The 22,519-nt window shown below is 37.8% G+C and overlaps 1 protein-coding gene across 1 annotated transcript in view; it reads left to right on the forward strand.

Annotated features, from left to right (window-relative positions):
• LOC108514898 (probable E3 ubiquitin-protein ligase HERC4) overlaps nucleotides 1–22,519 on the forward strand; it is a 52,298-nt gene that overhangs the window by 8,462 nt on the left and 21,317 nt on the right. The window contains exon 4 of the mRNA XM_017851443.1: nucleotides 21,250–21,409. Within this exon, the coding sequence (XP_017706932.1) occupies nucleotides 21,250–21,409 (160 nt within the window). The remainder of the gene's footprint in view (nucleotides 1–21,249; nucleotides 21,410–22,519) is intronic.

Genomic DNA, 22,519 nt, shown 5'->3' on the forward strand with positions numbered 1-22,519 from the left:
GCCACTTTGATACTTCATTATAACGCTGTGTGGTATGAAGAATATTTAAACAAATGAACAGAAACTTAACTATGGTAATACCCAGTCTTTTCTGTTTTCTATTATATATTGTATACATCCCCTTGTCTAACTGCTATGCTGTACTACAATCCAAGGTCCATAGTAACTGACTTGCAGAATTGATTTGGTGGCTAACCTTGGAACTTGGATTAGTTACGTTGTATAAAGTCCACCATGTAAATACATGCATCTCTCTCTTAGATGCATTGGTTTGGTGGATGCTTTATAAAACTCTTAAAACCTACACAGAAGACAAAAATAGCAGTAGATGCCTAATCTGAGCAGTCTAACAAAGGGAAGCTTCTTTAAAGGACTTGGAACCAGTGATTTTCTCTTGGGTATGTTAATGTTTTTACATGATTAGAAGTGAGCCACATACTTTCCTTAAAAGATTTAGCAGTGCGGTAGATTTTGGTTTCACAATTTGGGTAGTTAGCAGATTCTTGTTGCAGATGGCAGTCTGGGGAGTCTAGTTTCCATTATCTCCTTAGTAAGGACTCTTAGGGTTCCATGTTCCCAATAGATTATACAAATGTAGCACTGTTTTTCAAGCTCATTTCTCACAAAGGCTTGCATTTTTAAAACTGCTTTGAAGAAATAAAAGTTACTTCTGTATTCCTAGGCTATAAAGTATATCAAGTGCTTGGGATACATATGAAAGAATCGAATAGAGGCGGCATACTCAAATGTTCATATAAAAGTTTATTTGGGCTTGGATAATGTTAGTAGAAAAATGGGTAACACTAATAAGGAAACTATATTAATGAGCTCATGGTTGAACTTCCTGTTCCCCTGGATTTTTTTTTTTCATATTGATGGAATTTAAAAGGCAGTTATTTTAAATCGTGATAAATTATGATGATTACCTTATATGCGAGAAAAACCTATGCTGTGTGTAATTATACATTTTATTGGAGTTTTGTTTTTTTAAACTGGATCTTGCTGTCACTGGAGTACAGTAGTTAAATTGTGGCTCAATGCAGCCTCAACTTCCCCTGGGTTCAGGAATCCTCTTACCTCAGCCTGCTGAGTAGCTGGGACCACATGTGCATGCCACTATGCCCAGCATATTTTTGTATTTTTTGTAGAGACAGGGTTTCACTCTTTTGCCCAGGCTGGTCTCAAAGTGATTATCCCACCTCAGACTCCCAAAGTGCTGGGATTATAGGCATGAACCACCACGCCAGGCTTTATTAGAGTTTTTTTTTTTTTAAGGGAAATTTCATGCATTTCGGTGGCTTATTCCTTAAACCATAATGTTTTATTTGCCTAGATTTATTCTTGTGTTCATTTCTAGCATGGCAGAATTTTGGTTTAGCCTTTCTTGGCCGTAAGACATTCTGGAATCCTTTAGTAATGGGCTTTTCAAAAATTATTTGAAAATATCTTAATTACTTTTTTATTCATATCTAAGATTCGCCTCATTTTATTCCTTTGCTAGGTGTTATACTATTCTGAAATAACACATTTTTAGTTTTTCACAATTGTTTTCTATTATTAAAGTATTACATGTTCTTGGTAGAGAATTTCTAACACATAGGAAAGTAAAAACTATAATGCCATCATGCATAGGTAAATAGTATTGTCACTTGAGACCTTTTCTATATTCATATATGTTTCTGATTAAAAACTGGGAATGTGTTCTTGTATCTCAACTTTTTCCCCCAATAATAATTTAGTATTTTCCCATGTTTTAAAATTTTAGGAATATTGGGAATATTTAGGAATATAATTAACATTTTATCATTTAGATGTACCAAAATATATTTAAGTATTCTATTTTTTGGATTTTTTTTTTTTTTTTTTTTTTGAGACGGAGCCTTGCTGTTTCCCAAGCTGGAGTGCCTGGTGCGATCTCCACTCACCGCAGCCTCTGCCTCCTGGGTTCAAGTGATTCTCCTGTCTCAGCCTCCTGTGTAGCTGGGATTACAGATGTGTGCCACCACTCCCGGCTAATTTTTTGTATTTTTAGTAGAGACAGGGTTTCACCATATTGGCCAGGGTGTTCTCAAACTCCTGACCTCGTGATCCACCTGCCTCAGCCTCCCAAAGTGCTGGGATTACAGGCGTGAGCCACTGTGCCCAGCCTATTTTTTAGAATTTACTTCCAGATTTTTGTTATAAGTTAATACTGCAATGAACATACATATCAATTCAGTCTTTATTTCTTTTCTTTTTTTCTCTCTTTTTTTTTTTTAGACAGAATCTCACTCTGTTGCCTGTTGCCTAGGCTGGACTGCAGTGGTGCCATATTGGCTCACTGCAACCTCCGCCTCCCAGGTTCAAATGATTCTCCTGCCTCAGCCTCCCGAGTAGCTGAGATTGCAGGCATGCGTCACCATACTTGGCTAATTTTTTGTATTTTTAGTAGAGATTGGGTTTCACCATGATGGCCAGGCTGGTCTTGAACTCCTGACCTCAGGTGATCCACCTGCCACGACATCCTAAATTGCTGGGATTACAGGCCTGAGCCACGGTGCCCACCTATTTCTTTCTTTTAATTATTTTTTATTTTGGGGGGACAGGATTTTGCTCTGTTGCCCAGGCTTGAGTGCAGTGGCATGATCTCAGCTCATGGCAACCTCCGTCTCCTGGGCTCAAGCAATTCTCCTACCTCAGCCTCCATAGTAGCTAGGATTACAGGCGTGTGCCACCATGCCCGGCTAATTTTTGTATTTTTAGTAGAGGTGGGATTTTGCCATGTTGACCAGGCTGGTCTAGAACTCGCGGCCTCAAGTGATCTGCCTACTTCACCCTCCCAAAATGCTGGGATTACAGGCATGAGCTACCACTCTGTTTCTTTATTATTATTTGAGACAGAGTTTCGCTCTTGTTGCCCAGGCTGAAGTGCAATGGTGCAGTCTTGGCTCACTGCAGCCTCCGCCTCTCAGATTCAAGTAACTCTCTTGCCTTGACCTCCTGAGTAGCTGGGATTACAGATGCCCGCCAACACGCCCTGCTAATGTTTTGTAATTTTAGTAGAGACGGGGTTTTGCCATGTTGGCCAGGCTGGTCTCGATCTCCTGGCCTCAGTTAATCCACCCGCCTCGGCCTCCAAAGTGCTGGGATTACAGGCGTGAGCCACCACACCTGACCTACCTCTGTTTATTTCTTTAGGAAAAAGAACATCTTTAAGGAATGAGAACTGAATTTATTGTTTAAGCACAGTTGTGTCTAATTTTACGAAGTTTATATACTCATAAGATATTTGTAAATGAAAGTTTTTAAAATGTATGACAAGGCTGAGCGCGGTGGCTTACGCCTGTAAACACAGCGCTTTGGGAGGCCGAGGCAAGTGTATCATGAGGTCAGGAGTTCAAGACCAACCTGGCCAACATAGTGAAACACCGTCGCTACTAAAAAAATAGAAAAATTAGCTAGGCATGGTGGTGCGCCTGTAGTCTCAGCTACTCGGGTGGCTGAGGCAGGAGAGTTGCTTGAACCAAGGAGGCAGAGGTTGCAGTGAGCCGAGATCTGCACTCTAGCCTGGGTAACAGAGCGAGACTCCATCTAAAAAAATAAATAAAATAATAAAAGTAAATAAATAATTACAATTACAATATTATGACATAGTAGGGAATAGAAAGCAAATGCACAAATAATAGAAATGCAATTAAAATATGCCAAGTGTTATAGGATGTATAAACAACAGTGCTGTGTAGAGATAGTATACTATCAGATAGCAATAGGCAAGTTTGAGGCTGGGGGAAGAGTAGTCCATGTAACTGAGATGTCTGAGAATAGTGAGCAGGAAGGTTAGAAAGGCAAAATTGAGGTCAGATTATAGAAATAAATTCAGGAGCTTGAATTTAATTTGGTGAATATCCACTGATAGTTTGTAATGGGAATTACAATGGATTTATAAAGGAAAGGTTTAAAGGGAGAGAAATTGGAGGTAAAGAAATAGGCTGTAATGGTAGTCCTTGAAAGCAAGAAAGGAGCAGGTAGATGATGGAGAGACTTAGGGAGGCAGAAAGAATGGACAGGCTTTGATAACCAGATGAAAGTAAATAATAAACATAAAGGGAAGAGCTAGGTATGATCCTAAGTGGAATCATTAGCTGATAGAAATAAGGAATCCAGGAAGAGAAGAAATATTCTCTTTTATTTTAAGAGGCAAGTTAAAAGATTCTGGTAAGGTGAATTTTGTAGTAAACTTAATAATACTGAGTGAGCAGTAAGAAATGTAGTACTGTAAGTGGGGGCTAAATGCGTGAAGTGTTTATTTTCGATTTTGTTTTATTTTCAGTTCAGATAGGCTGACATTCCAACTGTTGACTTGTCCCCAGTTCTAACCTATTAAGTAATTAATAATTCATTAACAATACTTTGTGCTTTTGGAAGACTGCTTAAGGCACGTGGTGATACAATACCATTGTAAATTTAAAGTGACCTAAATGGTTGCCTCCTCCGTCTGTTTTGTAAACCTGAATTTGAGATGGAGTATCGCTCTGTCATCCAGGCTGGAGTGAGTGGCACCATCTCTGCTAACTGCAACCTCCGCCTCCCAGGTTCAAGTGATTCTCCTGCTTCAGCCTTTCAAGTAGCTGGGATTACAGGCACCCGCCACCGTGCCCAGCTAATTTTTTTTTTTTTTTGTATTTTTAGTAGAAACGGGGTTTCACCATATTGGTCAGGTTGGTCTTGAACTCCTGACCTGAAGTTATCTGCCTGCCTCGGCCTCCCAAAGTGCTAGGATTACAGGCATGAGCCACTGCTCCCGGCCCATTTGCTTATTCTTTAGCTGACACAAACCTATTCTTTTTTATTTTTTGAGACGGAGTCTCGCTCTGTCGCCCAGGCTGGAGTGCAGTGGTGCGATCTCGGCTCACTGCAAGCTCCACTTCCTGGGTTCATGCCATTCTCCTGCCTCAGCTTCCCATTTAGCTGGGACTACAAGCGCCTGCCATGACGCCCGGCTAATTTTTTGTATTTTTAGTAGGGACAGGTTTCACTGTGTTAACACAGTGACAGGATAGTATCGACCTCCTGACTTCATGATCCGCCTGCCTTGGCCTCCCAAAGTGCCAAACCTATTCTTAATTACTATGTTTGACTTCAGGACTTCCCTCCAGGTCTTACTGGAAACAAAGCTTTTGCAGTCAGAAGTTGCAATGACATAGGTGTAAGTTGCTTTTGGTTCCACTAGTAGCTGAAATAATTTTAACTATAAGTTGGATATATGCCGGCAATGTAAGCAAGAGCTATTGGGAAATTCACCTTTTGCGATAATGCCGTTGCTTCTGTGAAAGGGAAACAGGCGTGGGGAAGAAACAGGTAAGGCTAAAAGAGGTCCTAAAGAGCAGAATTAGGAGTATCTGAAAAGCAGTTGGAAGAAAGTTTAGCTACTTTACCTATACATTATTAGAAGACATTTGTGACTTTTTTTTTTTTTAGGGTGACATAACGAGGATAAAGTAGATGTTAGATTGCTTCCCAGAATTGATCCAAAGTACTTATCAATCAGCATGTATGTAATTTCTAATTCAAGTATTGCTTAGCTATAGATTTAATACTTAGGCTCTCTAATAGGAATGAACTTTATATTTTGAAGAGTTACTAGGTAGAAGCCTGATTGGTTGATGTTACCTGTACCTGAACATAGACCTATTCACGTTTTCAGTTGGGAAGTTGAATGAGCCTCTGCAACTGAGAATAAGGGGAAAGGGGAACACATTATAAGTTGGTACTGCATTGTATAGGGTGAAGAAATACACAAACCATGTAATTGGAGAGAAATTTAGTGTTGCAATATTTAGAATGTATTATTTACGGCTGGACTTGGTGGCTCACGCCTGTATTCCCAGAACTTTGGGAAGTCGAGGTAGGTGGATCACAAGGTCAGGGGTTTGAAACTAGCCTGACCAACATGGTGAAACTCTGTCTCTACTTAAAAAATACAAAAATTAGCTAGGTATGGTGGCATGCACCTGTAATCTCAGCCGCTTGGGAGGCTAAGGCAGGAGAATTGCTTGAACCCGGGAGGTGGAGGTTGCAGTGAGCCAAGATCGCACCACTGTTATTTGTGTCACTGCACTCCAGCCTGGGTGACACAGCAAGACTGCCTCAAAAGCAAACAAAAAGAATATTATTTACATATTGTAATGCTGATATTAAAAAAATAGTAGCAGTAAACCTCCATTATGTGCCAGGTACTGTGCTGAATCCTTTATTCATTATCGAAAAGTCTTATATCTGTCCTGCAAAAGCTGTGCTGAATCCTTTATTCATTATCCGAAAGTCTTATATCTATCCTGCAAAAGTATGTGTTTTGGTGAGAACAGTCAGACTTTAGAAGATTAAGTAATTCTCCCAAAGTTGAAATTAAAACTAAGTAGAAACAAGAACCAATAAGAAGAACAACAGAAGAAAAGAAACCGTTTATAATAGCGAGAGAAACAAAATAACCCAGGAATAAAGTAGTAAGAAATGTGCAAGACCTGTATGAAAAAGACTTGAAAGCATTACTGAGGAACACAAAAAACTTGAGCAAATGAAAACCACATTTATGGATAAGGACATTCAACCATATCAACCTGTCAATTTTCTCTAATTTGTAAATTTAGTGTGATCCTAATGAAAATGTCAAGTGACTTTTTGGGGAAGTAGACAAATGAATACTCAAGTTCATATGGAAAAGAAAAGTAGGAAAATTCTAAAAAAGAACAGTAATAAATATTAACTTTTTTAAAGACAGTTTCTAATATACATTAAAATGAGCAAGGTGTAGAGAGCAATGTATAGAGAGCTACATTTTGGGTTTTTTAAACAAAGAAAAATATACACTTGCAGTTGGTTATAGATACACAAAAAACCGTGGAAGGATATATACAACTAATAACATTGGTAACTCTTGGTGTAGAGGTGGGAAAAGAAGTGGTGAGAGTTAGGTTGATGGAGAACATACATAGTAGACTTTTCACTGCATACCTTTTTAAAAACAATGTAAATATGTTACCCATTTTTTTTTTTTTTTTTTAAGGGTAGGCTTTGGAATTAGAGTGCTTGCATAAAAATCCTGGCTCTGTTGCTAGATCTGTTTTCTTGGTCACATTGCTTAACCTCTCTGTGCCTAGGTGTTCTCTTCTCTAAAATTAGGATAATCATGCCAAACTCCGAAAGTAGCTGCAGGAGAATCACTTGAACCCAGGAGGTGGAGGTTGCACTGGGCCGAGATTGCGCCACTGCACTCCAGCCTGGTGACAGAGTGAGACTCCTGTCTCAAAAAAATAAAAATAAAACGTAACAGTGCAAAGAACAATGCCTGGCATATGGTGAGTATTCAATAAGTGTTTGCTTAGAAGAAAAAACAATATTAGAGTGGGAATTTAAATTTAGGTCTGCCTTATGGTAATGTGATATTATGCTGTTTCATATTTGCCTGGTGACTGTTACATTGTCTTATATGGAAACTATATTGCTTTCATAATTACCTCCAGATATACAATACAGATCTTTTCATTTATGCCTGAAGTTCAGGCATTTATTCAACAAAGAGTTGTCTTCCTACTATGCCCCTGATATTGTGCTAGGCATGAAAGTACTTCTTTGTCTTTAGCCTTCAATTAACCTTACTGGAGCTCTTACTCAAACACTATACCAAAATTTAAAAAATTGACTGTTTATGGTACTTAGAGGTAATGCTTTATTGGAGCAATATAAAATGATTTGGATTCCTTTACCTTCAGACTTTAAAGATATAATAATGATACCAAAAAAGAAAAGAATTAAAGATGCCTTTTTTTCTTGCGAGAAGCACATAAATGATGGCAGTTAGATTGATCATTGATTTTAAGGTTATTTAATGATTAATAATTATAAGGTGGCCAGGCGTGGTGGCTCACACCTGTAATCCTAGCACTTAGGGAGGCCAAGGCAGGTGGATTGCCTGAGCTTAGGAGTTCAAGACCAGCCTGGGCAACATGGTGAAACCCTGTTTTTACTAGAAATAGAAAAAATTAGCTGGGCATGGTGATGCACGCCTGTAATCCCAGCTACTCTATTCAGGAGGCTGAGGCATGAGAATTGCTTGAACCCAGAAGGTGGTGGTTTATGTGATTGCACCACTGCACTCCATCCTGGGCAACAGAACAAGACTCTGTCTTAAAAGCCAAAAAAATTAATAAGGTGTAGTTTGTGTATTGATATTTTGAGGATCATAGACACTTGAGTAAATACTACTTAGTTATACTATTTTTTTTCTTTTTTTTTTTTTTTTTTTTTTTGTTTTGAGACTGAGTCTCACCCTGTCACCCAGGCTGGAGTGCAGTGGTGCGATCTCAGCTTAGTGCGACCTCTGCCTCCCGGGTTCAAGCGATTCTCCTGCCTCAGCCTCCCAAGTAGCTGGGATTACAGGCATGCGCCACCACAGCTGGCTAATTTTGTATTTTTGGTAGAGACAGAGTTTTACCACGTTGGCCAGGCTGATCTCGAACTCCTGACCTTGTGGTCTGCCCGCTTTGGCCTCCCAAAGTGCTGGGATTACAGCTGTGAGCCACCGTTAGTTATACTTTTAAAACCAGCCCTGCCCCTCCCAAAATGATAAGCTGACCTTAAAATGTAGAATGCATGTGTTTGATTGTACTTCTCTACTCTTATTTTGCATTTGCTGTTATTTTCACACCAATCTGAATAAAATTTTGGCTTAGTGTGTTGATAAACTGTGCATCCACTGTTATACAGTGCTTGATTATGAGAGAAATTTATACCTCAAGAAAATCAAGGACAAATACATATATATCATGTATGTTTGAAATTGTATAAAACTGATAAGTTGGGGAGAACAAAAAAAGGAACATTTAAAATGGAAGCCATTGCGGTTATCTATCTTTATCTGTCAAAACAAAATGCAAAAACAACTCCTTTTCCTTGTTTATTAATGCTTGCACTCACTTAGATTCAGACCTTAGATTCATTTTAGGGTCTGTTTCCTTTCCCGTAGCACCCACATTGAGCCAGTTGCCAGATTTTAGTTATTTTTCTCAGTGACTGTCTTGTTTTTTAATTTCCTTTGCAAATAGTTTGTGTGACTTTGAGCTAATTACTTTGAACTGTTGGGCCCTTAGTTTCCTTTTCTTTCAATCTAAAATTCTTTGTTTTCATTCTGGGCTATTACTGGTGTGCATGAGAACTGTGGCCAGTAGCTCTTTAACTGGTCTCCCTGCTCCACTTCATTCTTCTTATTAATTCTAGGTTAATCTTTCCAAGGTATATTTCAGTTTCTCTGTCTTGAACTTTGCCCAGCTAAAGTACTATCTCCGTCGTTACTCCTTGGTCACTTTTATAAGAATTCAAGTCACACATTTTGAACTATCAAGTACAGTCCATGGAATTCAGTAAGTTAATAAATTGCATCACTGTCTTCCCATTACAATTATCTTCCCTACCGTGTCATCTCCTGGACGGTAGAAAACCTTGTCTTAACATGTCTTTGCTAAAACCACAGTGAAACACTGTGGTACACATAGAAGCAACTCAGGGCAGGGTTGTTGAAAGAGCACAGGATCAATGTGTTTTATTGGTTGTGTCTTAGGAAAGGAAGATCATAGAGTCTTGTTTTAATGAACTTGATCACCATCAGCTAAATTACAGTGGACATTTTAAAATTTAAAACTCTACTAATATATTCTGAGGGTTCATTCTTGCTTGTCTTTGAAAGAAATTGAGCTAAAGGAACTATATGATTGTATTGTATTATGTTGGAGTCTTTATATTTCACCTTTACCTCTTCTTTCCTCTTCAAAGCAATTAATTTTAGCAGTTCATAGACATCCAGGTAGTACTTCTTTAAAAGAAAGGGGCCAGGCATGGTGGCTTACGCCTGTAATCCCAGCACTTTGGGAGGCTGAGGCCGGTGGATCTCCTCAGGAGTTCAAGACCAGCCTGGTCCAACATGGTGAAACCCCGCCTCTACTAAAAATACAAAAATTAGTCAGGCATGGTGGCCAGTTCTGTAATCCCAGGTACTCGGGAGGCTGGGGCAGGAGAATTGCTTGAACCCGGGAGGCAGAGGTTGCAGTGAGCCGAGACACGCTACTGCACTACAGCCTGGGCAACAAAGCGAGACTCTGTTTCAAAAAAAAAAAAAAAGGATATTGTAATGCCCCTAAGTAAAAATAAAACTATATTTTGGAAGTAAATTATTGAAACATAACTATGTTATATTTGAATATTAGCAAAAGGACAGCGGTTCAATAAATAGGGAAATGTTTATAACTTAGTGCCTTTATCTGTGAAGCTTAAGGATAATGGCAAACCTTTCTCATGGTGTTATGAGGGTTAAATAAGATTAAGTAATTAAAGTGCTAAGCTTAGTGCCAGGCACATAAGCTCTTTATATATGTTAACTGTATTCCTCTATATAAATAGAATATATAAAAGGGGTATGAACTTGTCAACATACCCATTACAAAGAATTTGTTAATCTTGTTAGTTGTTTCTTCGTATAAACATTTTATTGTTTGCTGTCAACTAAGACATGTAAGTTACTTTATATTAACTTTAGATTTTATCAGGGAACCCACTGAAATACTTTCTTGCCTATGGATTGTACCATTTCAAATTCCTACTGGTAATTATTAGTAATAATTAGAGGGAATAAAAATTTTCATTTCATTTATTGATGGTTTAGTTTTGTTTGTTTCTTTAATTCTGAATTTGTCTTATAGTTTGTGATGATTGTTAAGTACATGATGTTAGAGATCCTTCTAAAAGTATCAGTTACCACCAGCCTGGGCAACATGGTGAAACTCTGTCCCTACTAAAAATACAAAAATAGCCAGGCATGGTGGCACATGTGTGTAATCCCAGCTACTCGGGAGCCTGAGTCAGGAGAATCGCTTGAGCCTGGGAGGCAGAGGTTGCAGTGAGCCGATCGTGCTACTGCACTCCTGCCTGGGCAACAGAGCGAGACTCTGTCTCAAAAAATAAAAACAATATAAAAATAAAAATAAATATAAAAGTATTAGTAAACAATAGTTGTACTTTGTTTTATTTAAACAATAATTTCACTATTATTTTTCAGTAATAGGGAAGTTTATGCCTTGAGTGAAGTAGGCTTTGGTTATTTGTTTTCTCTGCAACAAAATTAGCAATGTAATTATTTAAAATTAGAAACAAATCTGAATTACTCATTGATGTTATTCACTAATCCCAAGTGATTAATATCTTTAAAAAGTCAGAATCATGAAATGGGACAGATGCGCGGCTCATGCCTGTAATCCCAGCACTTTGGGAGGCTGAGGTAGGTGGATCACTTGAGATCAGGAATTTGAGACCAGCCTGGCCAACATGGTGAAACCTCATTTCTACTAAAAGTGCAAAAAATTAGCTGGGCGTGGTGTTGCCAGGTGGGCGTGGTTTGCTGAGAGAATTTCTTGAACCTGGGAGGTGGAGGTTGCAGTGAGCTGAACTTGTACCACTGCACTCCAGCCTGACTAACAAAGTTAGTGAAACTTGGTCTCAAAAAAAAAAAAAAAGTCATAAAATACTTCAACTACACATTCAGTTGTTTAATAAAACAAAGAAGAAGAAAAGAAAAATTAAAAAACATAAAAAACCAGTGTTAAATTTGGTAATCATTTTCCCAATCTTTTATTTGCATACATGTGTAAGAATGGAGCTCTACAATACCTTTTTTATTTTGTAGTATGGTATCTTGAGAACTTTAAAGTTAAATTTTTAGACATGGATTTTAGGTATACTTTGCATTGCCCTAGTTTAGAGTTTTGAGTTGTTCAGAGAGAAGGGAAGGGGAAATCTGTATCTTTAACAACTAATGAGGCATGGTAGGACAGAGGATTTGGAAACTTAAGGTCTGGTGGAGTTGAAATGATCTCTTTAAAATAGGTATTTGACAAAGTATATTCCTTCTGACCTCAGTATTAAAATTTTTCAATGTGGATATACTTGTTGCTCTTCATAGCTATTGATTCTAGATCCTGTTAACATGAACATAAAATATCAACAGAGATTTTTGTTCTCTATATAAAATGACCAATGTTTTAGTTTGTGGTCATTCCTGGACATGGGCATTCACAGAACTGCCAAATACTTGAGTCAGCAAATGTGCACTTTACCAGTGGAGATTTAAGGCAGTGCTCTGCCTTTTTGTTCTAGCAGTCATTGCAAACAAGTGGCCTTTTTGTGATATATTTAATGCCACATTTTTTTTTTGCATGTTTTGCCAATCTTATTGGTGATTTTACTGTTTAAAATGGTCCCCAGGCCGGGTGCTGTGGTTCAAACCTGTAATCCCAGCACTTTGGGAGGTTTACTTGAGTCCAGGAGTTCAAAACTAGCCTGGGCAAAATAGGGAGACCCCTATCTCTACAAATAATTAAAAAATTAGTGGGGTGTGGTGGCTCATGTCCGTGGTCCCAGCTACTCAGGAGGCTGAAGCAGGAGGATCACCTGAGCCTGGGAGGTTGCTACTGCAGTGAGCTGTAATTTCACCACTGTACTCCATCCTGGGCGACAGAGACCTGGTCTCAAAAAAAAAAATGTAATACTTAAATACATACTAAATGAGATATTTTTAAACAGAAACATCCCTAAAACAAGATTATGTATTTATCGGTTGACAAAAATGTTCTGACCAGAGGCTTGCAGGAAACTTACCTTGTATTTTCTTTAGGGGCAATAATTCAATATTTGCTAAGTCAGTGTTCATGGTGACTTTATAGGACATAACTACTGCACATAGTGAGAATTGATTATTCCTAGCTAGACTAGAATAAAAAGACTAAAATAATAAGTGGAAGAATGATGTGGTTTCTTAGAAGGATGATGCGGTAGTGAAATAAACCATCAGTATTTAGCATCCTTCTGTTTCTTTGTGCATTGTACAGAATATTGTGTCATCTTTTAAGATGTTATAAAATAAGTCTGGAGTCTCTATCTTTGTAGCTTTTATTTTCCTTTTTTTGTAGCTTTTGTTGACCACAATTAAAACTATAGGATTTTTTCATTCTTTGTTCATAATGGCAAAGAGAAGAAAATTGACAGAGGGAGATGTTTCACAATTCAGACATATCAGAGAGAGCAGCACTTTATGATGGTGAAATTGATCATATAAATGAACTCTTACACAATGAATTGGAGATGATGATACTCTATGAATTTTCACAAGCTTAATTGATAATATTTCTGAGGTCCCAGAGGACATAGGATATTCTTACCCAGTTACTCATTCAGCAGAAAGTACTTTGTTATGTAATTATTTTGCAACAAGAACCTGGCCCTATCTATCCTGTATGTGAGACAGTATTTTTTTTTTAACGAGGTTTGTGCAGAAACATGTACTTGATGTAGTTTGTAAGCAAACAAACACTAAAGTTGGATTTGCCTACAAAGGTGATTGGAAGGACACAGATGATGTAGAAATGAAAATTTTCATTAGGTCGATCATTGTAGTTGTTTTAAAATAAGCCTAAAATGAAAGTTTTCTTTATGAAGCAAAGAAGGATGGCCTCTTTCTCTTCGGTAAAATGATGCACCATTAGTGTTTTCAAAAGTATGATTAATGATAGAACCAGAAGTAGTGATGAATAAGGACCTATTAGAGATATATTCAAAGTCGTTATCTACAAAGTGGATATGTTTCATCTGTATAGCACTTTATCTTTTCAGGTTTTGCCTATGTCTCTGACAAATGAATTCAAAAGCCAATCTTTTCTATTTGTGTTTTCCTTTTTGTGCCTCTGAAAATTAAATGTCTCTTTTCTTCTTTCCTTGAAGAGAAATACTGTGACTCATAAATACTGATAGGAACACAGTGATTTTTTTTTTCACACTTTTTATATGAACATTTTGAAGCATAAAGAAAAGTTGAGGCCAGGCACAGTGGCTCATGCCTGTAATCTCAACACTTTGGGAGGCTGAGGCAGTTGTGTTGCTTGAGCTCATGAGTTTGAGACCACCCTGGGCAACCTAGTGAAACCCCATCTCTAAAAAATACAAAAAATTAGCCTATAGTCTCAGCTACTCAGGAGGCTGAGGTGGGAGGACCACTTGAACCCCGGAGGCGGGGTTGCAGTGAGCCGAGATCATGCCACTGCACTCCAGCCTGGGTAACAGAGTGAGATCCTGTCTCAAAAAAAAAAAAAAAGAAAGAAAAATTGAAAGAATAGTGTTAACATTGGCCGGGCTCGGTGGCTCACGCCTGTAATCCCAGCACTTTGGGAGGCTGAGGCAAGCAGATCACGAGGTCAGGAGGTTAAGACCATCCTGGCTAACACAGTGAAACCCCGTCTCTACTAAAAATACAAAAAAAAAAAAAAAGCCAGGCATGGTGGCGGGCATCTGTAGTCCCAGATACTCGGGAGGCTGAGGCAGGAGAATGGGGTGAACCCAGGAGGCAGAGTTTGCAGTGAGCCAAGAGCGCGCCACTGCGCTCCAGCCCAGGCGGCAGAGCGAGACTCCTTCTCAAAAAAACAACAAAGTGTTAACATTTTGCCATATATTTTATCTGTGTGTGTTCATATTTTTAAATAACATAGCTTTTTATTTCTTAATTACTATTGACTATAATGATTATATGCTGTTATTAAACCTTTCCAACAAGTTTAGCATCAAGCATTTGTAATTTCAACATCTTTTAGCCCTTATTTATCAAAGGATTCAATAATTTTTTTAATGGACTTGCGTGGCAAGTTTTTTTTGTTGTTGTTGTTTTGGGTCTTCTTTGAGTTTTTCTACTTATCGTCAATTGATGTGGTTTAATCCCCCTCAACTCTCCGTTTTCTAATTGTGTGATTGACCTTTAAAGGTACATGTATTTTGGTGATAAAAAATTAATAATAGCACACAGTACCTGGAACATAGTAAACAATAAATGTTTGCTGTTAGATTTGGCATGAGTTTTTTTGCATCCCTTTCTTACATGAAGCATTACTGGGCCAGGCTTTGTAAGTGAATTTTTTTGTTTGTTTTGTTGGATTCATTTATTTCTCTTCATTCTTGCTTGTCATTCATTATCTCCCTTTTTAGGCCATCTTGATTTGAGTATTCAACCAGAATTTGACTTGGATGTAAAATGTCTCAACAAACCATTCATATGACTTTCTAGGACACTGGGGAAAAATGGTTGAGATTATTCATTTTGATGAGCCATTTGGAAAAAATAGATAATTTTTTAAAAATTGTAGTGAAGTTACCAGTTTTGTGTATTTGATATCTGAAAAGTCAGCTATTAAATATTATTCTCAAGTCATGTGTTTTTATAATAATGTATTGCTGAAGTCATTATCCATTTTCAAAGTTAGTATCCCAATAATTGGATGGGGCTAAAATTCTGAAAGAACCAAAATTATCTTTAGTGTTTAGTATGTTGAAAAAAATTAAAGAGCTCAGATTAGTTTTAAAATGAAAACAATGGTTTTAATACATTGCGTTAACTACTTATTCTAAGGATCTGTTTCTTTTATATTTTTTAAGTTACATTTTGTTTATTGTTTGTTTTGAAAAGACAACATATTCACATGGTTCAAACATCAAAGCAATTTAAATATACATTGAGAAGCTTAGCTCTTACATTTGACCACACTATTGTTCTCTCTGCCTATATCCCTTCTAAATAACTACGCTTGTTAGTTGTTGTTTTTTTTGTTTTTGAGAAAGGGTCTCACTTCAGTTGCCCAGGCTGGAGTGCAGTGGTGCAATCTTGGTCACTGCAGCCGCAGCCTCCCGGGATCAGGTGATTCTCCTATCTCAGCCTCCCAAGTAGCTGGGACTATAGGTGTGCATGGCTAATTTTTTGGCTTTTTTTAGTGGAAATGGGGTTTTGCCATGATGTCCAGGCTGGTCCTGAACTCCTGGACTCAAGCAATCTGCCTGCCTCAGCCTCCCAAAGTACTGGGATTACAGGCACCACTGCGTCTGGCCTTGTTTGTTTTTTGTTTTGAGACAATCTCACTCTCTCCCAGGCTGGAGTGCAGTGGCACAATCACGGCTCGCTGTAGCCCTGACCTCCTAGGCTCAAGAGATCCTCCCACCTCAGTTCCCTGAGTAGTGGAAACTATAAGCATTTGCCGCCATGCCTGGCTAATTTTTAATTTTTTTTGTAGAGATAGGGTCTCATTATGTTGCCAAGGCTGCTCTCGAACTCCTGGATTCAAGCCATCCTCCCACCTCGGCCTCCCAAAGCGCTAGGTGGCGTGAGCCACTGTGCCTGTTCATATGTTAGTTTTTTGTGTATCTTTCCAAAGTTTTTTTTTTCTTTTTTTTTTTTTTTTGAGACAGTCTCACTCTGTCACCCAGGCTGGAGTGCTGGAGTGCAGTGGTGTGAACTTGGCTTGCTACAACCTCTGCCTCCTGGATTCAGGCAATTCTCATATTGTGATTACAGACACCCTCAACCTAGGCTGGTGTCTAACTCCTGGCCTCGCCTCCCAAAGTCCTGGGATTACAGGTGTGAGTCACTGTGCCCGACCTGTCTTTCCAAAGTTTTTAAAATGTAGATACAATATTAGCAAATATGAATATGTTTTCTTCTTCCTCTTACACAAAAAATAGCAAATCACCTACACTATTCCACATCTTATCATTTTTTCTTCACCACTGGATAATATACCCTGGGGATCTTTTCATAACAACGTGTAGTTTCCTCTTTTCTTTATTATTATTTTTTTTTAATTGCAGAGCATAATATTACAGTGTGTAGATGGAATCTTTGGATACTGGAGAATTTCCAGTCTTTTGCTATTGTATATAGTGCTGCAAATATATATGTACACATACACAGAGGTATATCTATAGGACAAATTCCTGGAATTGGAATTGCTAGGTCTGAAGGGTGAATGCATGTGGGTTTTGTTAGATATTGCCACATTTCTCTTCATAGAAGTTGTACTGTTTTGTTCTTAGACAAACAGTGTACAAGAGTGCCTTTTTCTCCCATGAACTGTTGTCAAACTTTTTGATTTTTATCAGGTGAATAAATGATATCTTGGTATGTGGGTTTTTTAAAAAACAAATTTAAAAAATACCCTTTCTTTTTAGAGCAGTTTTTTAGGTTCAGGGCAAAACTGAGCAGAAAATGAAGAGTTCCCTTTTACTTCCCGTCCCCCACCATGCACCACCTCCCCAGCTTTCTGGTTGTCCTGCAGCACGATGGCACATTTGTTAAAATCAATGAATCTACACTGACATATCATTATCACCCAAATTCCATAGTTTACTTTAGCATTCATTTTTAGTGTTACACATTAAATGGATTTTAACAAATGTATAATGACATGTATCCATCATTGTAATATCAGGCAGAATAGTTTCACTGTCCTCAAAATCCCCTATTCTCTGCCTATTCATCCCTCCCTCCCTTTATCCCTTGGCAGCCACTAATTATTTTACTGTCTCCATCATTGTGCCTTTTCCAGCTTGTCATATAGTTGGGATCATATAGTTTGTAGCCTTTTCATATTGGCTTTTTTTTTACTAAGTATTAAGTACATTTCCTCTATGTCTTTTCATGGCTTGGTAGCTCATTTCTTTTTAGCACTAAATATTCCATTGTCAGGATGTACCACAGTTTATCCATTCACCTACTAAAGGATGTCTTGGATGCTTCTGGGTTTTGGCAATTATAAATAAAACTGCTGAAAACTTCCATGTGGGCTGGATATGGTGGCTCATGCCTGTAAATCCTAACACTTTGAGAGGCTGAGGTGGGAGGATCGCTTGAACCCAGGCGTTCATGACCAGCCTGGGCAACATAGTGAGACCCTGTTGCTACAAGAAATTAAAAGATTAGCTGCGTATGGTGGCCTGTGCTTATAGTCCCAGCTACTCTGGAGGCTGAGGTGGGAAGATTGCTTGAGCCTGGGAGGCTGCAGTGAGCCATGATTATGCCACTGCACTTCAGCCTGGCAACAGAGTGAAACCCTGTCTCAAAAAAACAAAAAAACAAAAACACCATGTGCAGGTGTTTATGTGGACATAAGTGTTTGAGTAAATATCAAGGAATTGGGTCATATGGTAAGAGTATATTTAGTTTTGTCAGAATCTGCCAAACTGTTTTCCAAAGTGGCTGTACCATTTTGCATTCCCACCAGCAATGAAGGAGAGTTCCTGTTGCTTCACATCCTTGCCAGCATGTGGTGGTGTCAGTGTTTTGTCTTGTGGCCGTTCTAATAGGTGTGTAGTGGTATGTTTTTTTAAGTTGTAATTCCCAGGAGACATAAATTGAACATCTGTTTGTATGCCTGCTTGCCATTTGTGTGTCTTCCTTGAGGAGGTGTAAGTTTTGGTCTTTTACCTGTTTTTAAAATGGGATTGTTTGTTTTCTTCTTGTTGTTCAGTTTTAAGCATTCTTTGTTTACTTTGGATTAACACTTTATCAGCTGTATCTTTTGCAAATATTTTCCCCTGGGCTATGGCTTGTCTTATTCTCCTGATAGATTTTTTAATGAAGCTTAACCCATATGGGAAAGTGCAAAATTGAAAATACATGTATAGCTTGATGAGTTTTCTGAGCTAATCTATTATTGGCTTCTCAGTGTAGTTTGAATTTGCATTTCTCTACGGGCCATTTCTGGTTTTTTTCTCTGAACTTTTGGTTCACATCTCTTACCCACTTGTCATGTGAATTACTGACCTTTTTTTCCCCCTAGGAAATCAATAAAAACTGGGGATGTTATTTTGTCTGAGATGAATAATATTTTTTGCCGCCTTGTTTTCATCAGTTTTTTGACTTTGCTGTTGGTTTTGCTATAACAATTAACTTGAATTTCCTCAAATGGATACATGGAATCTCCTTCTCAGGACTCAGCTAGTTTTCACTGTTTTCCAAAATTCTTCATGTTTGTTGTTGTTGTTGTTGTTTTGGAGACACGGTCTCACTCTGTCGCCCATGAAGGAATACAGTGGCACGATCACAGCTCACTGTAGCTTCAACTGCCTGGGCTCAAGTGATTCTTCCCCCTCTGTCTCCCCACAGGTGTATGCCACCATGCTTGGCTAAATTTTTAAAAAATTATTTGTAGAGATGAGGTCTCACTATGTTGCCCAGGCTGGTCTCAAACTCCTGGGTTCAAGTGATCCTCCCACTTTGGCTTCCGCAAGTGCTGGGATTACAGGTGTGAGCTACCTGGCCTGGACTATCTTTTAAGGTTTCCATAAATAGCTCATGTTCCTTTAGTGCTTTTTGTATATGTTTATCTTAGCATTTAGTCACAATCTTTATCTCACCTGTTTTTCCGTAGGCCATAAACTCATTGAGGGCTAGGATGCTTGTTTTATTCTCTCTCTGTCCGTGCTTGGAGCACAAGAAGTGTACAATACAACTGTTGAATATAAATGATTGCTTCTTTGTTTCTTGGATTTGGTGCCTTTGACTTTACAACCATTGCTTTCTTTATAGCTGATGCTATTAATTTGTTATTGTTGAACCAACCAAGCAGTCTTACTTACCCCCCTTTACATCCTGTCATTTTCTGCTACTTCCTTTGAGGATTGTTCTGGAGAGACCTTGACTTTTTCTGGAACCTCTGTGAGAGATAACAGATCTTTTAAACATTTACTTCTTCATAATTAAGGTTTATGGGAATGTTTTGATATAAACAAATGATGCTTTACTTCTAAGTATTTTTTCTTTATTTTTTTTTTGGGAACAGTGTCGTATCTTGTTTTCCTTTTTTGTTTTTGTATGTTTCTGTAAAATAATTTTTTAAAAGCTCTACAAAAAGTGAGATATTAGTGTAATAAACTTCCATGTACTGGAAGCTTCAGGAGTAGGTAAGTACTTAATACATCATTAGAGTTGCGCAAGTTCCTAGAGGCTATCTAGGGCTAACTTCCCACTCCAAAATGCAAGATAGTAATTTAGATACAATTTGAATTTCTGTATCGATAGGAATTTTAGCCTCTTTGGTTCAGTCTGTTTTCGTTATTGAACAGCTGCATTTGTAAATTGAGCTAAACTATGCCTCTGAAGAAACCCTGATCCAGTTTTAACCACTTTCAACATAAGACTTTTAGTTTGTTGAAGACAATGATTATAGCTTTCTTATTAAGCTGAAATAAAGTTAATTTTAAATGGCATCTTTTAACAAACTTGTGGTACTAGTAAAAAAAAAAAACTGACAAACACATCTTGAGGACTAAGAGAAACAAATTCACTTTCCTTATTAATTTGTCAATTGATGGCTACTGGTAGTAGGGCCAGTATTTTAAGTTAATTTCTGATTTAAAACTTGAACATATTTTAACCACGTAAGCAGTTTTTATATCTTTTAATATTAAGTTGGCAATCCACAAATGGAAACCCTGTCAGTCATGGCTTACAGCCTTTCAGTTCTCTACTCACCGTATCTAATAGATGCTTTATTTATGAGATCTTTAAAAAATTTGCTTTCCATTCAGAAATTGCTAATTCAGTTTATTTCCTTAATTTTCTTTTTTTATCTTGAGACAGGGTCTGGCTTTGTCACCCAGGCTGGATTGCAGTGGCATGATCTCAGCCTACTGCAACCTCCATCTCCCAGATTCAAGCAATTCTCCTGCCTCATCCTTTCTCGAATAGCTAGGATCACAGGCGTGCACTACCACACACCCAGCTAATTTTTGTATTTTTAGTAGAGATGGGGTTTCACCGTTTTGGCCAGGCTGGTCTCGAACTCCTGACCTAAAGCGATCTGCCCTCCTTGGCCTCCAAAATGCTGGTATTATGGGCGTGAGCCAGCACACCGGGCCTATATCCTTAATTTCAGAATCACTTCGTGGCAGCGTATACATTGTAATATGTGTGTCAGTTATGATCTTATTGTTAAAATCAAGCAGCCCAGGTTATTTAAATGATTTCTTCTTCTTCTTCTTTTTTTTTTTTTTTTTTTTTTTCCACCTGGACTCTTTTATTAGTAATAGATTTGAATAGAAGGTACATTCTGAGAGAATCTTTATAAGCCCTTAACTTCTTCATGAAAATGATCAGGTCACTTAATATTCTGAGTTGATTTTGTCCTGTAATATATTTATCTGTGGTTTACCACAATGAGAATTAACGTATGGAATATGTTTGTTGAATAGTTTAAAATAACTGGTTATATCTAGCATTATGTTTAAGCATTTCTTTAGCTTGTTTGTATAAAATGAAGAATGTGTTTTGTTCTTATTGGAAATTCAAAACTAGAATGCAGTATCTTTTTCTTTGATTTCTGTACTAGAATGCGATATCTCTTTTCTTGATTTCTGTAGAGCAGGTTGTTGCCCTGGATGCCCAAAATATCGTAGCTGTTTCATGTGGAGAAGCTCATACGTTAGCGCTAAATGACAAAGGCCAGGTGTATGCTTGGGGTCTCGATTCTGATGGACAGCTTGGCCTGCTAGGATCAGAGGAATGCATCAGAGTACCCAGGTAACAAAGGTGACCAGAAAGAGGTCCTTAACAATCTTTTAAAATAAATTTATTAATCTATGTCGTTCTGCTTATCTTTGGGCATGTAAGAGTTGACATCTCATTATTTCTCCCCTTTGAGTCCTTTGATAAGAGTTTGGTTCTTGCTTATGATGTTAATTGAGCTATTGATTGGTTTGCTATTTTTATATACTCTATATTTTCTCTATAATCAATAGAATTTATGTTTGTAAAAAAAAAAGGGATAGGGAATATTTGCTTCATTACAAATTTTTTTAGTCGGTTAGACTAATTTAAACGACTATCTTGAGTGTTCCTGCTATTGAAATATTTATTAAATGTTGATTTGTTGAATGTTTTTCACTAACTTGTCTTTTTTTAGCCTTTATTGTTTCTGTTGAGTATAGAAGTCTAACATGCTTACTGTAAAAAGAATGTAGTCAGTTTCCACTTTTTACATAGCAGTGACCACAATTTAATTAATTCATCATATAATTATTTCACAATTAAAAAATAAGCAGTGCCTCATCAATGTTTTAGTCTTACACAGTTATAGAGGGCATAATCATTTTTTGTTTTTGTTTTTGAGACGGAGTCTCACAGTGTTGCCCGGGCTGGAGTGCAATGGTGTGATCTCGGCTCACTGCAACCTCCGCCTCTCGGTTTCAAGCCATTCACCTGCCTCAGCCTCCCGAGTAGCTGGTATTACAGCCTCCCACCACCACACCTGGCTAATTTTTTGTATTTTTAGTAGAGATGGGGTTTCACCATGTTGGCCAGGCTGGTCTCGAACTCCTGACTTCAGGATCTGCCCACTTTGGCCTCCCAAAGTACTGGGATTACAGACATGAGCCACCGTGCCTGGTTAATCATTGTTTTAATACTAAAAACTCCAACAGCATGAATTACGTAGGTGAAAAATACACAGATTTAAAGAAAAGTATTCAGTTTATTTTAGATACGTAAATAATACATTAACTCATACTTAGTTTTAAAATTTATACAAATTGTGACCTCTTTAAACTCTTTTGTTCTTTTTCCTAGTAGTAGTTGTAGGGATAAAAGAACTATACAGGGACCAAGGGATTTTTTTTTTTTTTTTTTTTTTTT

Source organism: Rhinopithecus bieti, unplaced genomic scaffold (assembly GCF_001698545.2).
Source record: "Rhinopithecus bieti isolate Rb0 unplaced genomic scaffold, ASM169854v2 scaffold_33940, whole genome shotgun sequence".
In the NCBI taxonomy this organism is placed as follows: Eukaryota; Metazoa; Chordata; class Mammalia; order Primates; family Cercopithecidae; genus Rhinopithecus; species Rhinopithecus bieti.